Source organism: Epinephelus fuscoguttatus, linkage group LG4, assembly GCF_011397635.1.
Source record: "Epinephelus fuscoguttatus linkage group LG4, E.fuscoguttatus.final_Chr_v1".
Taxonomy (NCBI): domain Eukaryota; kingdom Metazoa; phylum Chordata; class Actinopteri; order Perciformes; family Serranidae; genus Epinephelus; species Epinephelus fuscoguttatus.
In genome coordinates, this window is record NC_064755.1 from 8,650,915 (window position 1) to 8,667,043 (window position 16,129).

The 16,129-nt window shown below is 41.4% G+C and overlaps 3 protein-coding genes and 1 pseudogene across 3 annotated transcripts; 2 read left to right on the forward strand and 2 right to left on the reverse strand.

Moving 5' to 3' along the window:
- Positions 1-16,129, reverse strand: part of LOC125887275 (uncharacterized) — a 753,166-nt pseudogene that overhangs the window by 48,039 nt on the left and 688,998 nt on the right.
- LOC125887944 (histone H1-like) lies at positions 9,052-10,347 on the forward strand. Its single transcript, XM_049575097.1, has one exon. The coding sequence runs from the start codon at positions 9,109-9,111 to the stop codon at positions 9,733-9,735; it is 627 nt and encodes a 208-aa protein (XP_049431054.1). The 5' UTR covers positions 9,052-9,108; the 3' UTR covers positions 9,736-10,347.
- LOC125887974 (histone H2B 1/2-like) lies at positions 11,679-12,140 on the reverse strand. Its single transcript, XM_049575127.1, has one exon. The coding sequence runs from the start codon at positions 12,052-12,054 to the stop codon at positions 11,680-11,682; it is 375 nt and encodes a 124-aa protein (XP_049431084.1). The 5' UTR covers positions 12,055-12,140; the 3' UTR covers position 11,679.
- LOC125887978 (histone H4) lies at positions 14,679-14,990 on the forward strand. The gene has a single exon (XM_049575131.1). The coding sequence runs from the start codon at positions 14,679-14,681 to the stop codon at positions 14,988-14,990; it is 312 nt and encodes a 103-aa protein (XP_049431088.1).

The following is a 16,129-nucleotide window of genomic DNA, read 5'->3' on the forward strand; positions in this document are numbered from 1 at the left end:
ATATAAATATAGTGTGTTTTCTAATGAGTAGCCTATATTATGACTGTACTGTATCAAATACATGTGTAATGAACTAGCCTAATTGTATTGTGAATGCAGGGCCAGCCCAAGCCTCCATGGGGCCCTAAGCAAAATTTGATTTTGGGGCCCTCTATTACTGCCAATAATACTGATTATTGATCATTCACACACCCTTTGTAAGTTATTTCACGTTCTATTCTGTCATCACTTGTAAAACTAGATGTGAGAACTTTTTATTGTAGATTGTAATCCACAGTGATTAAGGCCCTGGAAGTAGACAACAGATTTGCAAACTTGCTGAATAATCTCTCAATTAATATTTGGCAAAGTCAGCAACTCCCCCTACTGACCACACAGAGAATCAAAACATAAAACCTCAAAGAGCAGCCCAGCATGTTTTATCCATTAATGGTTTTTAATCTGAAATGGTAGCAAATTCAGCTACGAGAGCAGCCGGGGGTTGATTTACACTTAATATTCAAAGTGATATAGTACTAAGTGGGATACCAAATGTCATCTAGGCCAACTAAAAGTAACAAAATAAACCAATCATTTACTATAAACACAATCTGCTTTATTATTTTTTGTTTCAAATAAACTGCAACACAGAGGGGACAGTGGGCACAGTGATGGAGCAAAGGATGAAGATGGACCTAAGATGAAAAAGAACAACAAAACCTAGTCATGTTAGATATCATATTACACTTGAAAATTATGCTGCTTATTTTCTAAGTAAAATAGTACAACTATAGCTTGTAATAAGAAAACAATCTGCCAGTGGAAGAACTGAAAATTGCTTGAGAGGTTTTGAAATAATATGCATTTGTCTAAAAACATGTCCCTTTTCATATGATTATGTCTTATATTAAAAATGATTCATCTTCTGCAGTACACTGAGCAATTACAAAGGCTGTTTTGTTGTTAACTTACCAGGTAGAGCTGAGGTTGCAGCAGACACAGAGGAGACAGTGGGCACAGTGGATGGAGCAGAGGATGGAGATGGACCTAAGATGAAAAACATGTCCCTTAAATGATTATATATTAGTATATCTTAATGAGATAATTTGACTAGAAATTAAATACAGTACAGGCCAAAAGTTTGGACACACCTTCTCATTCAATGCGTTTTCTTTATTTTCATGACTATTTACATTGTAGATTCTCACTGAAGGCATCAAAACTATGAATGAACACATGTGGAGTTATGTACTTAACAAAAAAAGGTGAAATAACTGAAAACATGTTTTATATTCTAGTTTCTTCAAAATAGCCACCCTTTGCTCTGATTACTGCTTTGCACACTCTTGGCATTCTCTCCATGAGCTTCAAGAGGTAGTCACCTGAAATGGTTTCCACTTCACAGGTGTGCCTTATCAGGGTTAATTAGTGGAATTTCTTGCTTTATCAATGGGGTTGGGACCATCAGTTGTGTTGTGCAGAAGTCAGGGTAATACACAGCCGACAGCCCTATTGGACAACTGTTAAAATTCATATTATGGCAAGAACCAATCAGCTAACTAAAGAAAAACGAGTGGCCATCATTACTTTAAGAAATGAAGGTCAGTCAGTCCGGAAAATTGCAAAAACTTTAAATGTGTCCCCAAGTGGAGTCATAAAAACCATCAAGCGCTACAGAAACTGGCACACATGAGGACCGACCAGGAAAGGAAGACCAGAGTCACCTCTGCTTCTGAGGATAAGTTCATCCAGTCACCAGCCTCAGAAATCGCAAGTTAACAGCAGCTCAGATCAGAGACCAGATGAATGCCACACAGAGTTCTAGCAGCAGACCCATCTCTAGAACAACTGTTAAGAGGAGACTGCGCGAATCAGGCCTTCATGGTCAAATAGCTGCTAGGAAACCACTGCTAAGGAGAGGCAACAAGCAGACGAGATTTGTTTGGGCCACACAAGGAATGGACATTAGACCAGTGGAAATCTGTGCTTTGGTCTGATGAGTCCAAATTTGAGATCTTTGGTTCCAACCGCCGTGTCTTTGTGAGACGCAGAAAAGGTGAACGGATGGATTCCACATGCCTGGTTCCCACTGTGAAGCATGGAGGAGGAGGTGTGATGGCGTGGGGTGTTTTGCTGGTGACACTGTTGGGGATTTATTCAAAATTGAAGGCACACTGAACCAGCATGGCTACCACAGCATCCTGCAGCGACATGCCATCCCATCCGGTTTGCGTTTAGTTGGACGATCATTTATTTTTCAACAGGACAATGACCCCAAACACACCTCCAGGCTGTGTAAGGGCTATTTGACCAAGAAGGAGAGTGATGGAGTGCTGCGGCAGATGACCTGGCCTCCACAGTCACCGGACCTGAACCCAATCGAGATGGTTTGGGGTGAGCTGGACCGCAGAGTGAAGGCAAAGGGGCCAACAAGTGCTAAACACCTCTGGGAACTCTTCAAGACTGTTGGAAAACCATTTCAGGTGACTACCTCTTGAAGCTCATGGAGAGAATGCCAAGAGTGTGCAGAGCAGTAATCAGAGCAAAGGGTGGCTATTTTGAAGAAACTAGAATATAAAACATGTTTTCAGTTATTTCACCTTTTTTTGTTAAGTACATAACTCCACATGTGTTCATTCATAGTTTTGATGCCTTCAGTGAGAATCTACAATGTAAATAGTCATGAAAATAAAGAAAACGCATTGAATGAGAAGGTGTGTCCAAACTTTTGGCCTGTACTGTATATATGGTGACAGTTTTTCCCTCACCTGATTCATTAGCCTTGGCTGAGCCTGAGGAGGTGGACTGCCCTTGGGCTGAGTCAGTGCCTCCTCCAAAATACTTTAACAGTGCTCCTGGCGAAGTTTCATATAACTTATGAGCATATTAGGGAGTTGATGTAAAAGGAATATGTTTATTTATTATGCTCTGCAGCAAACAACATATCTCAAACTATAAGTTAACTAAGTTAATTCATTAATGCAAAAACATTGCTAGCAAACGTCACCGCCTCTGTAATTAATGTTAGTTGTTATTAAACATTTGCTATCAAACATTGTTATCAAAAACGTTGTTTTGATGCCAAAAAGCAACCCAGAATATATACACCGAGAATCAACTTATTCAAAGTATTACACAAACACAAAAACGTTAGCGTGAATAGTAAGCTATCTAACCTGCCAGTTAAAAGAGTTTCTCTAGTTTTGAAGTAACGTTTGCTAGCTAATTTGCTATTATAGGCTAACGTAGTTGGAACAAAATATCAACAATAATTAGGGACTTTCCTAATTTGAGGAAACTTTTCAAAATCTCCTTGACACCAAACGTTACATTACCAAGACATGCAAACATCTTGTCGTTTTTTCTCCTCTTCCTCTTTCTTCCTGTTTCTTTTTTTCTGCCCCTGAAGGGTATGTCCTTTGTTGCGACATTATTAGGCCTTCCACCTGCTCCTAGCTCCTTGGATGCGCAGTGCGCGCTGCAGGGCTGGATGCACATTTAGAGCAGAGAGGCAGTAGGAAACTACACTCTGTTAACACAATATTGTCTTTTTGTACAACAACGTACATTTGATAATATATGAATCATCATCACTCACACATGGAAAAAAATAATTATTTTTTTTCTTTTCTTTCTTTTTTGAAGTTAATTGCTCATGGGGGGCCCCTAGTGGTCATGGAGCCCTAAGCAGGTGCTTACTTCGCTTATGCCTTGGGCCAGCTCTGTGTGAATGCATCCTATGTGTAGCCTATAAACCTATCATTTGGTTAAAAATTGTATTGTGGTGTAGTGTCATATAATATAATAATGGCAGGAGGGGTAATATTCGTGTTCTGTGTCACTTCTGTCAAAACCTCGAGCCAAGATCTGAACCACTTCCCGAACCCGTCACGTGGTACAGCCTCGATACTCGCATCGCGGAAACATTTCCTGGATTACCCGACACTAAGGCCCAATCCCAAACCAGTCCCTATCCCCTCGCCCTATTCACTCCCCCTCCATTTCCACGGTCACGTGGAGTATTAGTATTAGTATTAGTATTATTATGAGTGCAAGTGGACTGCTCAGCCCTTAGATAGTGAGTGTGCATGAGTGCAGACTAAGAGTTCCGTCTTTCGACTTTGTAAAATATTTTAGATCAAACACATACATTTGTCTTCCTCAGACTGACTTTACAGTCTCAAACAAACTCACAGAATGTTTGGTGTCAAAAGATGAAAACCTACACGTCCATATGCTTTAATAAACTATTTAAAACTGTCTAAAAAAATCCTCATCCCATTCTCATGATTTTTAAAAAATATGTAATTAGCTATGTGTTCACAGGGACAGAAGAAAAAACAAAGCAGTTAATCAATCTACGAATAAAAAATGAGTCTCTTTACTAAAAAGAGGAATGCTGCAAAGCATGGATGGGAGTAAGATTGCCCAAATTAGTTAATAAAGTTCATCTGTGAATGTGTGAACTGTGTCTAGAAAATATGAACAAGTTAATTACTTTGATTACACTGCACTCTATCTCTTATCTGACTTACTAAAGTTTTTTTTTTTTTAAATTTAACTCATTTTAATTAATATTTAAATGTTTTTTTGTTATAGCCTGTTGCTCTATTTTGCTTTCACAAAGCATCTGTCGATATCCATGGTTACATCTGCTTCCTTCTTCTGGTAGAGTGGCGAGGGCGTCCCATGGTTTGGCTTCTCTTTGGCCCAATTCCAATCCGGCCCCTAAAGACTCAAGCCCTGAACCCTCACTGACTTAACTGACGTCAGCTGTAAGTGATTGAGTGTGAGAGTCTGAAAGGGCTCCGGATGCTACAAATAGGAATGGGACAGCACTTATCCCCCTCTCTACAAAATGTTGTTGACACTGGCGGCTCTGGGCGTGATCATTTATCGGTTATTGTCAGCATATATTCCACACACAAAGAATATAGGCTATCTATCTATCTATCTATCTATCTATCTATCTATCTAGATAGATAGATAGATAGATATAGCATAGGCTATTGTGTGGAATATAACCATTGGTATTCCTCTGACTCTTATGTGTTTATGTCAGTTTTTTTCGCTCTCCTTCCATAATGTTACCGTTTGCATATCTGCCAACCGTGTTTTCGGTTTTTTTTATAACACTTCCGGTGTTCCGAGGGCAACCCCTGTATTTGACGTCACAACGCTATGAACTGTGGGTAATTTCCTTACCGTAAGTCCGCATCGATGCTGACCTACGGTAAGGGGGCATAAAGGGCTCACTCACTGACTTGACGATTTGACAATGGGACAGCCCTCACACACTCACGCACTTCACATGAACGCGCCTCTAAGTCAGTGAGTCTGTAAGGGATCGGATTGGAATTGGGCCTCTCATACACTTTCCCTTAATCAGGAGTGCCCTCCACAGCTGCGAGTGTAACTTGATTTGGAGTGACACTCGGTAGTGAAGTGATAGTGGGTAGGGAGTGGTTTGGGAATGGGCCTAAGGCTGCGTCCGAAAGGCCCACTGGCATACTGCATACTACTACTATGTACTACCACTAGATACTACCAAAGAGCATGGATACCAAGAGGCGAAGCTCAATAGAACGCCCCATAGCAACAGACTCGCCCATGGTTTTGTCCTACCGCCGCCATTTTGGACTGTAAGCAGACCGCAGCAGACCCGCTTGCATACAAAAACACACAGACAAACTGAAGTATATCACTATTAATTATGCTTACAATGCTACTCATCTAGTGATAGCTTGGTCACAGCTGCTTTTTCACGTTTTTTTAAAGCAAAATATAGACTTTAAAAAAAAACAAAGCGAAGAAAAACGGCAGAGATGGCATTTCTACATATTACATCCACTTATGAGAAGATTAACTTAATTACTCCTTCAAAATCACCACATAAGCCAATCTACCACCAAAAAAAAAATAAAAAAAAAAATCAATATTTTAACTAGAAACACATTAATGGCGACGTCACATAGTCAGGAATAAAGATTTATTTACAGTTTGTACAGTAAACGGACAGTAATAATAATAATAATAATATAGAGGATATTTTAATATGATATATTTTAATGCTAAAGCAGTAATCATTTCTGATTTAAATGGTCCAAGAGGCCATATATATATATATATATATATATATATATATATATATATATATATATATACATATATATATATATATATAATTACACTTTTTTGACAACTGGTCCAGTATTGAGGGAGTGGGCAGCAGCTGGCAGGTGCAGGACTGGCTGCAATGGAAGCACATGGGGCAACTGAACACTGTTACTGTTTGTACATCAAAAGTGGTTATTTTCACCACATAGCTGTTCAGATTGTTTTAAGTGTCTTTAGTGTCTCTTTACCTTTCACTTGATCCGGTCTGTTTGTTATTGTGACGTTAAATGGTTGTCTGGTTGTAAAAACATCACGAGATGTCACTTGTTGCAGTCAGACAACAGTGGAAACATGAGTGAGATTTGGAGAGTATAATAACCAGAATAGTTTAGACAAAATGTATGTTAGTGTTAGCTGAAAGATTTTCCGTGACATGGATGATTGCTTACCTGATTTCAATCATGTGGATGAGGCCTTTGAATTTGAGGGCTGCTCTTATTTATTTGAGTATATGTATTAACAGCGCACCAGGCAAGGGAGGGGGCAACAACCAACTGAGGTTTTTATTTTACTCTTTTACATAGCCTATTCATTACATCTTAGTAGTGCTTCTTGTTATGACACAATCCGCTTTGGTGCTGTAACACTGCTCAACCAGAATCAGAGAATCAGAGATACTTTATTGATCCCTGGGGGGAAATTGTTGGCGTTACAGGTGCTCCTTACATGAGTAGAAAGATATATCGTATCATATCGTTTTGAACTATAATATACTGATATTATACAGACTTGTTATTGTACTGTAATAGACTATAAGCTGAGATACAGCTACTGTACATAATGTGCCTCGTGGTACAAATATATGTATATATTTGTGCAGTGTAAAAAGAAATGTTGTGCCACGGTAGGGTTATTGCACAAGTTAAAGTATTGCACTGAGACAGTGGGTGAAATAGTCTCAGGGTCACTCAGAGGGAGGAGTTGTACAGTTTGATGGCCACAGGCAGGAATGATTTCCTGTGGCCTTCAGTGGTACATTTTGGTGGTATGAGTCTCCCACTGAAAGTACTCTTGTGCCTAACCAGCACAACAGCAGATGTTGAAGGACCTCAGTCGCCCAAGAAAATAGAGACAGCTCTGGCCCTTCCTGTAGAGAGCGTCAGTGTTCTTAGTCCAGTTAATGTCAGTGTGTACCCCCAGGTACTTATAGTCCTCTACAGTAAGTACCTGGGGGTCCACACTGACAATAACTGGACCAATTTCAAAATTTGTTGTTCACATCATTCTCTTTGACCAATTCATGCAAGGAAAATAGGGTCCAAGTTGAAAAATGCCAAAGTCATCCTTTGAAGTTTAAATCAAGACAGTGTTATCACAGTAAGATTTGCTTATCTGAGTCCCCTTCATGAAAATCCCCTCTGCTGTCATTGTGTCTGAGAGTAACATTATCATTCAGGAGTACAGCAGTGTAAGCCATTTGGTCACTAAGGATATCTCATTGCATCACCAGGTCATTTATTCAAATACATTTGAATTCTGTGATGAAGGGTGAATTATGTTGATGTGGGAAAATGAGCCATATATGTGGGACATTACACTCGCTGTATCAACCACAAATCTGTTTTTAAAGCACTTGGCACCAAAGTGTACAGTCGGTATCCCAGGTCCTATCCTGTTTCTGAGCACCACCACACAGAATATTTGCTCTTCATCTTGATTACCTCACTGTCATAAAGCTGTGATGTTACCAACAGGTTGTATCCTTTTGTACTGGATCATAGACACTGACATATTGCACATGTAACATTGGGAAATAAAGTAGGCCTACTTTTTTTTCATCTCAGTATGATAAATAAAATGTACCATATTTAATCTTCTGTACCCAGTTTCAATACATCATCCAGCCCAGACTGCCACAATTTGAACCCATAACTTTGCCAGTTGCAACAATGTTTCTATCTGTTACAAAACGGGGAAAGGGGAAATGATGTAAACTACGCCTTTCCAGATCAGTGCCTCTTAAAATCCACTAAACATCAGTGTCCTATTTAAATTTTAGTTTAATTTATTGCATGACTTTGTGCTGCTGCCCCCAGTGGTGCAAACAACAAGGCTATATAACCTAGGGTAGAGGTAGTGTGCATGAAACCTTTTAAAGAAGTCTAACTTCAAATTTCAGTCAGTCCTCACTTTCAAACTTGGCAGAATACACAGAATAACTGAACTATTAACTGTTGTGTGATACTTAATGAAGTTTTCTGATACTCAGGAATGATGGTCTATCAGTTAAACAGTAGGCCTATCTCTAACACTTGAAGCCACTTACTGCGTTTCCCCAGATAGATAACAGATATTTGTCAGTGTTTGATCATTAAAAGTATAACTATTATCCATTTGTATTAAAGTAATCCTCAGCAGATGACATGTTGACAGTCCCAGCAGCAGCTCTGATACAAGTCTGACTAAACTACACCATAAGCCTCGCCCATCATCAGTGTGTTTGCTGGGACCAAAATAACTTCAGTTTATTCCAAAGTCATCAACAGCAGATGGTTGTTTTTACACGGAGTCCCTGAACAAACATGTGGGCTGCTGGAAAACGGCTTTGGTGGAGCTGTGATGCATTTGAAGTCATTTTAGGAGACAAATGAGTGGGAAAAGCCGCTGAGCAGTGCTGGCCACGGCGGTGAATAGGTGAGGTTTGGAGGCTCCACAGACAAAATGCAGAGAGCATCAGAGCTCTACATGACTTGAATATGAAGAGGCACAAGTCCGCTATCGGCTCCCTTCACTGTCAGCCTTCAGCACTTGTCCCACATTTAGTTTTTCACCTTTTGTCAGTCAAGAGAAAACACAAGTGCTCCAGCTTTCACACTGCACAGAGGAGCCACGGGCTGGGTTGAGTCTCCACGGTTCTCATGCAGTGTTTAAGTCCAGCCCTCTGTTCGGAGCTTTCAACAGTCTAGTCAGACACTCAGATTACACAGACACAGAACAGAGATACAGCAGAAAATGGCAGAAGTAGCTCCAGCTCCAGCTGCTGCACCGCCCAAAGTGGCCAAGAAGAAGGGTACCACACCGAGGAAGCCCGGTCCCAGCGTCAGCGAGCTCATCCTGAAAATTGTGGCCGCGTCCAAGGAGCGAAACGGCGTGTCTGCGGCCGCCCTCAAGAAGGCTCTGGCTGCCGGAGGCTACGATGTGGAGAAGAACAAGTCCCGCGTCAGGACCGCCATCAAAGCCCTGGTGGCTAAGGGCTCTCTGGTCCAGACCAAAGGGACCGGGGCCTCCGGCTCCTTCAAGATGAGCAAGAAGGCTGCCGCACCTAAGAAGGTCAAGAAGCCGGCCAAGAAAGCCGCTCCTAAAGCCAAGAAGCCCACAGCGACTAAAAAGCCCAAGACAACAGCAGCTAAGAAGCCAACAGCTACTAAGAAGTCTCCCAAGAAGGCCAAGAAACCCGCAGCGGCTAAGAAAACAGCCAAGAGCCCCAAGAAGGGATCCAAAAAGACTATTGAGAAAGTTGCCAAAAAGACCACCGCAGCCAAGAAAGCACCTGTAGCCAAGAAACCTACAGCTAAGAAATCTCCTGCAAAGAAAGCTGCCAAGCCAAAAGCAAAGAAAGCAGCAGCCAAGAAGAAGTAAACTGTCATCAGTTATTCCAACAAACAACAAAGGCTCTTTTAAGAGCCACCCACACCATCCTTAAAGAGCATGTCCTTTCTTCTTTATATTGAGTGCAAGTGTATTAACATGTTAAATATCTGGCGCAAGTGGAAAGAAAAGGGAAAAACAGAATCGTTTATAACAGGCTATTATTTATTTGTAACTGACAAGAGAAGCAGCCATAGCCTGTGTTTCTCCTAACCTTAGAGCTACCGAGTCATTAAAGTCGGATGTATATTACAGATTTTTTTCTTTAACCATGTCATGTATGAATGGACTTTGTTGTAGCTGTATGATGATGTAGAGTTGAATCACAACTGTCCTCACTTAAACAAATTTCGTGATGAATGTCATAGTAAATAAGCACAAGAAGAATAGGCATATAGATTAGTGAACGTGATCACTCATTTTATTGAAAACAAAAAGTGATCAACCAGTCATAAAATAAGAAATAAGCAATTATAATCAATGGTGTAATTGTTACTCATAGTTCCAAACAACATAACACAGTAAACATGATCTTAATTTATTGAAATAATCGTGATGATCCAGTGATGAATGTGCCAGGAAGAAATAGGATTCTCCAATCTAACCTTAACTCTCAACATTAGAGATTAAACTGTAGTGAAAAAGCAAAAAATAATGAAAAAAGTTTCATGCTCAATGACATTTAAGTTAAGGCTGTTGTTTAAGTCTTTTGTTTATGGTTTTTGATCTATAGATGTGAATGTCAGGGTAACTAACCACTTCGAAAGCTGAGCCGTAGTTTGCATCAGTGCTAAAGATTCTTCAGAAATATTGTGTTATAAAGATGTACAGCAGATGTCAGCAGGAGACACATAATTATTGAGATATTAGGCTATAAAACAAGTGAGTTGCAAGTGCAACTCACTTGGAAAAAATATATATAATATAGTATGAAAATATTCAGTCAAAGCCAAAATGTCATGACATTCATATCAAATTTGGTCCCCACATCAGGTGTTACATCTCATTTATCAGGAACCAGATATCTTCAGTGTCACAACTGAGAGCTGCTGTTCTTCTGGATGTTGATGCTGGTAAATTTATCATCAAATCTAACATATACAGGAGGAACACAGACAGCGTTCAGTGATTCGGTGGAACATGACTGCATCTTCTTGATATTGTAGGCCTACAGACTAGTTTTCCTTCAAGACATGTGACCAAAAATAAATAATTTTAATATTCTGATTACAGATGATGAGAAACTGGAATGGTTGTATTTTGATGTCAATGATGGCATGATGGGTTATTTAAGTAGTAGCTCAGTCCATAGGGACTTGGGTTGGGAACTGGAGGGTCGCCGGTTCGAGTCCCCGTCCGGACCAAATATGGAGCGTGGACTGGTGGCTGGAGAGGTGCCCTTGAGCAAGGCACCAAACCCCCCAAACCACTCGGGCGCCTCACCAAGGGCAGCCCCCTCACTCTGACATCTCTCCACTATGTGCATGTATAGGTCCTGTTTGTGCATGTGTGTGTCTTTCGGACCTGTGTGTAATTGACAAGCAAGAGTGAAAACATTGAATTTCCCCTCAGGGGGATTAATAAAGTGAATAAACTTAAACTTAAGTAGATTCAAACTGCTATTACAGAGTGCAGGTATTGAAACAGTGAGTGGTACTAACCAGAAGTGCAATCACATACACACACACTCTTTAACAGTATCCTGAAAAGCTGAAATCAGAATCAGAAAACATGTTTTACTATTAGCAGTGATTATAAAAACATGCTAAATATAAAATGATGTGGTACACAACATATTCGGTTAGGAATGTTGTCAACATTTAACCTACTGTAATTTTCATAACTGAAATTTTGAAGACAACGGGAAAAACTCTTCAGAGAAAGTGGGTGGCTCTTAGAAGAGCCTTTGTGTTGATGGTTTTTTTGTCAACAGGTTTACTTGGAGCTGGTGTACTTGGTGACGGCCTTGGTGCCCTCAGACACAGCGTGCTTGGCCAGCTCCCCGGGCAGCAGCAGGCGGACGGCGGTCTGGATCTCCCTGGAAGTGATGGTGGAGCGCTTGTTGTAGTGAGCCAGACGGGAGGCCTCACCGGCGATGCGCTCAAAGATGTCGCTCACAAACGAGTTCATGATGCCCATAGCCTTGGACGAGATGCCGGTGTCGGGGTGGACCTGCTTCAGCACCTTGTACACGTAGATGGCGTAGCTCTCCTTCCTGGGTCTCCTCTTTTTCTTGCCGGTCTTATTAACGCTCTTGGACACGGCTTTCTTTGAGCCCTTCTTGGGCGCCTTTACAGTGGTTTCAGGCATGACTCACGATCTGCAATCAGATGTGTTCGTGGAAGAAAGAACAGTTTAGTTGTATCCACTCGATGCAAATATCACTGTGCTGTTGCTCGCACAGGATTGGCTTTCTTTTTGAGCGGGACTGAGCATGCGCTAAACAAGTAACCGACCCCGTGATCAGATTTATTTACTGCAGGAGAAAAGTGTGAGGTGATTTATTGACTGACGACAGCAGTAAGTGAAGATAAACAACAAAGCTTCGCTGGTTAATAGTTTAGAGTTTAGTTGCAATATGAAAGTTGTTGGTATTGACCAGCGGTGACAACTATTTTCTTCAATGTCACACTCTGCTTTCTGATTAATAAGTCGTCCGCCCACATTTTGCCAGCCCACCACAGCTTGCACTTTGTACATTGTCACTTCCTCTTTAGTGGGCTGTTGTTGGTCTGGACTTTACTGCTCCACGAGGCACCTCCTGATTTCGCCAAGTGGTTGTTGTCCTAAGAACAACATTTTTTACCATATTATTTTTTTTAATCATTTTTTTCTCTATCAATAATGTTTTGATTGTCTTTTATGTGTTGCATTTAATGCATAAAGTGTGCTGTAGAAATAAAGGTGGTATTATTATTATTATTATCATTATTATTGTAATTTAGAATTAAAATATCAGGTAAACTAGAAATGCAGGTTCCAGTTACATCAGATTTGACTTGCACCTCCAGACCAAAAGTATTTCACATGCAATGTGGGCAGTTCCACATTATATGGTTCCCACTTCATTATTATTGCATAGTGTACAAGTGGGTGTGGGACAGAACCAGAGCTGTAAGTGAGCTGGAGTCACATAATTATTATATTATTATTATTATTATTATTATTATTATTATATTATAACATAATTATTTGATAGTTATAATTTCCAGATGGGCAAATTCTAAGTAAATCAGTAAATCAAACTGGTGCCAGTTCATTAAATCAGCATTCCAGGATGTAGCCACACCCTTTGACAAACACATAAATTCTTGGAACTTCTTAGATACAAAGCCCTCACGTTTGGGTTTAGTTATTATATAACTCAAAAGTATATGTATAAAGAGCTTGAATAACTGATATAAACTGTAATTAAAGATCAATTACAGTTCAGAAAGACCTTTATTATTGATAATGAAAGAGTATAAACTTTTCTTGGATTAATTGATAACTCAGGTAACGCTGTATGTTCTTTACATCACATTAACAAACTATTTACACACGTTTTATGATATTAGATTTTGCAGCTGCAAGTTAGCCTCACACATGCTGAGGACTGTGCCAAGATAATGCACAGATGAAATCATAGAGTCATAGTGACATGTGGGTTTGTTCACTGACTGTGCAGATTTTCATTCATTCATCTTCTAACCGCTTCATCCTCTTGAGGGTCGCGGGGGAGCTGGAGCCTATCCCAGCTGACATCGGGCGAGAGGCAGGGTACACCCTGGACAGGACGCCAGACTATCGCAGGGCTGACACATAGAGACAGACAACCATTCACGCTCACATTCACACCTATGGACAATTTAGAGTTATCAATTAACCTAGTCCCCAATCTGCATGTCTTTGGACTGTGGGAGGAAGCCGGAGTGCCCGGAGAGAACCCACGCTGACACGGGGAGAACATGCAAACTCCGCACAGAAGGGCTCCCACGCCCGGGATCGAACCGGCAACCCTCTTGCTGTGAGGCAAGAGTGCTAACCACCACACCACCGTGCCGCCCCTGTGCAGCTTTACAAAGATTAATAAGTTGTTGTTGTCGGTGTGACCTGTGGATAAAGGTGCTCTTAGTCAGGATGCAGCCTCATGGCTGCTCCACCATGATTCAGCACACAGGACAGAGTCAGCATCTCTGCCAGTGTGTCAATTCAGCACCTCAGACAGCGGCTGCACAAGAGTCCTCTCACCTACACTTACCTGCTCTCACCCGGGAGAGCTGAAACACAGCTGCAGCCAATCACAGAGCATCCTGCTGCACTACAGAAGGAGCTCACCTGCTTCCAGAGAACCTCCAACAAACAGCTACGTCAAAATATCAGTTTAACATACACTATATTACTGAGGTGAGTAAACACACCTGATTTCAGAAATGATGAAGAATAAAGTCTTCAGCCAATAATCCTTAATAATGCTCATTACAGTTTGTTTATCACTCTGTTTTCACCCTTTGTTTGTTTTTTCACCAGTCATTCAGTTTTGGTGTCATATTGTGACACCCACCAGCCACAAAAAGCAGGTACCAGCACTGTCAGAGCAGAAACAACCAGGAAGAAGCAAAAAGAAGTGTCAAGAAAACACTTATCTCCTCACACACACACACACACACACACACACACACACACACACACACACACACACACACACACACACAAAGTACAAATGTTTTCTCTTTCGCTGAGCTATAGAGCAATACGCCTGACTGGAGACACGCTGTTTCTGATAAATGCCGTTGTTCAGTAGTTGGCGCTAAAGAGTTAATGATCAACTGTCATTAAAATCCAAAGAAGAAGAACAGGCCCGGCCCTGCTTTCAATTACGTCCTCAGACAGTATTTAACTCCGTGTGACTTCAGCAGTGAACGTTATTGTGTAGAAAAATCTGAGCAGTGAAAATGAGTGGTCGCGGCAAGGGAGGAAAAGGACTCGGTAAAGGAGGCGCCAAGCGTCACCGCAAAGTTCTCCGTGATAACATCCAGGGAATCACCAAACCCGCTATCCGCCGTCTGGCTCGCCGTGGTGGAGTGAAGCGTATCTCCGGTCTGATCTACGAGGAGACCCGCGGTGTGCTGAAGGTGTTCCTGGAGAATGTCATCCGTGATGCCGTCACCTACACCGAGCACGCCAAGAGGAAGACTGTGACCGCCATGGATGTGGTGTATGCTCTCAAGAGGCAGGGCCGCACTCTGTACGGCTTCGGAGGTTGAACACTTAGTGTTTGTCACTGAAAATCAAAGGTCCTTTTAAGGGCCACCCACCTATCAATATGAAGAGCTTATCTTCCGTCTTTATTCTCAACGTTATTTTTCATTTCAAATGATACTGGTACAGGGCAGGCCACTCGTCTTCTATAGGGTTTCATATCTGACGTGCCGGCACAACATTTAAATACCTTTTTTATATGTATATATATTTTTTTTCAATTTATTTTATTGCCCAATCCTCACCAACTCTTTACACGTCATTATGTGTGAAGTGTACCTTTCACAGCCTGGAGGCAATAAAGCCTCTGTGTGCTTTTCCTCATAACCTCCTTTTTAAATCTCTGGTGTGCGGTCGGAGAGTTAAGTCCTTGCGGTACTTTTCTAGCTCACGGCGGGACTAACGACCACAAACCGCTATCCCTTCGGCTCTTACTTTATTTTATGTATAATTTAGCCTATTTACGTAGCTAATACCTAGAATCTGGAGTTACGGTATGCATTTCTCGCATTGCGTAATTTTAAGGTTATAGCAGGCGGGATAGGGGTGAGGCAGAATAGTATATCTACCAGGGTCTCTCCAGTACCACAAGCACAAACACACCTACTTCAAACTAAAATTATGAACGTCCCATGCTCAACCACTGCGTAATGGCGCGCGGTGGTAGGGCACAGAATACCTGGAGTTCTCCGCAAAGTGAATGAACACCGGAAACAATAACGGCCACTGCTGTGAGAAAACGGAGATGAGGAGGGAGGAGCAGTGTGGGGAAAGAACAGCGCTCCATGCCCTGACAGAAGGGAGAGCGCACAATCGAATAACCCAGTATTAATCACACCGACATAACTCTCAGTACAAAGTGAGTCATGGAGAAACAGGAGACAATCCCGCACATAAAAGCCAATGAAGGAGCACGGAGAGGACCAGGACACCTCAATGCAAATGCCTTCCATTGTCATTCTGCAAAGCCGTGGAAGATGAATTTCCTTTGGTGGAGTGCGCACAGATGCTCTCCAGGGGAACCATGCCAAAGGACAGTGGTTTTCAGTGGTTTACTCTATCTGTACTCAGCCAGTGTGACAGGTGCTGTACAGGTAGAGTAAACCACTGAGATTAATCTCTACCAACAAATGCTGAGAACGAC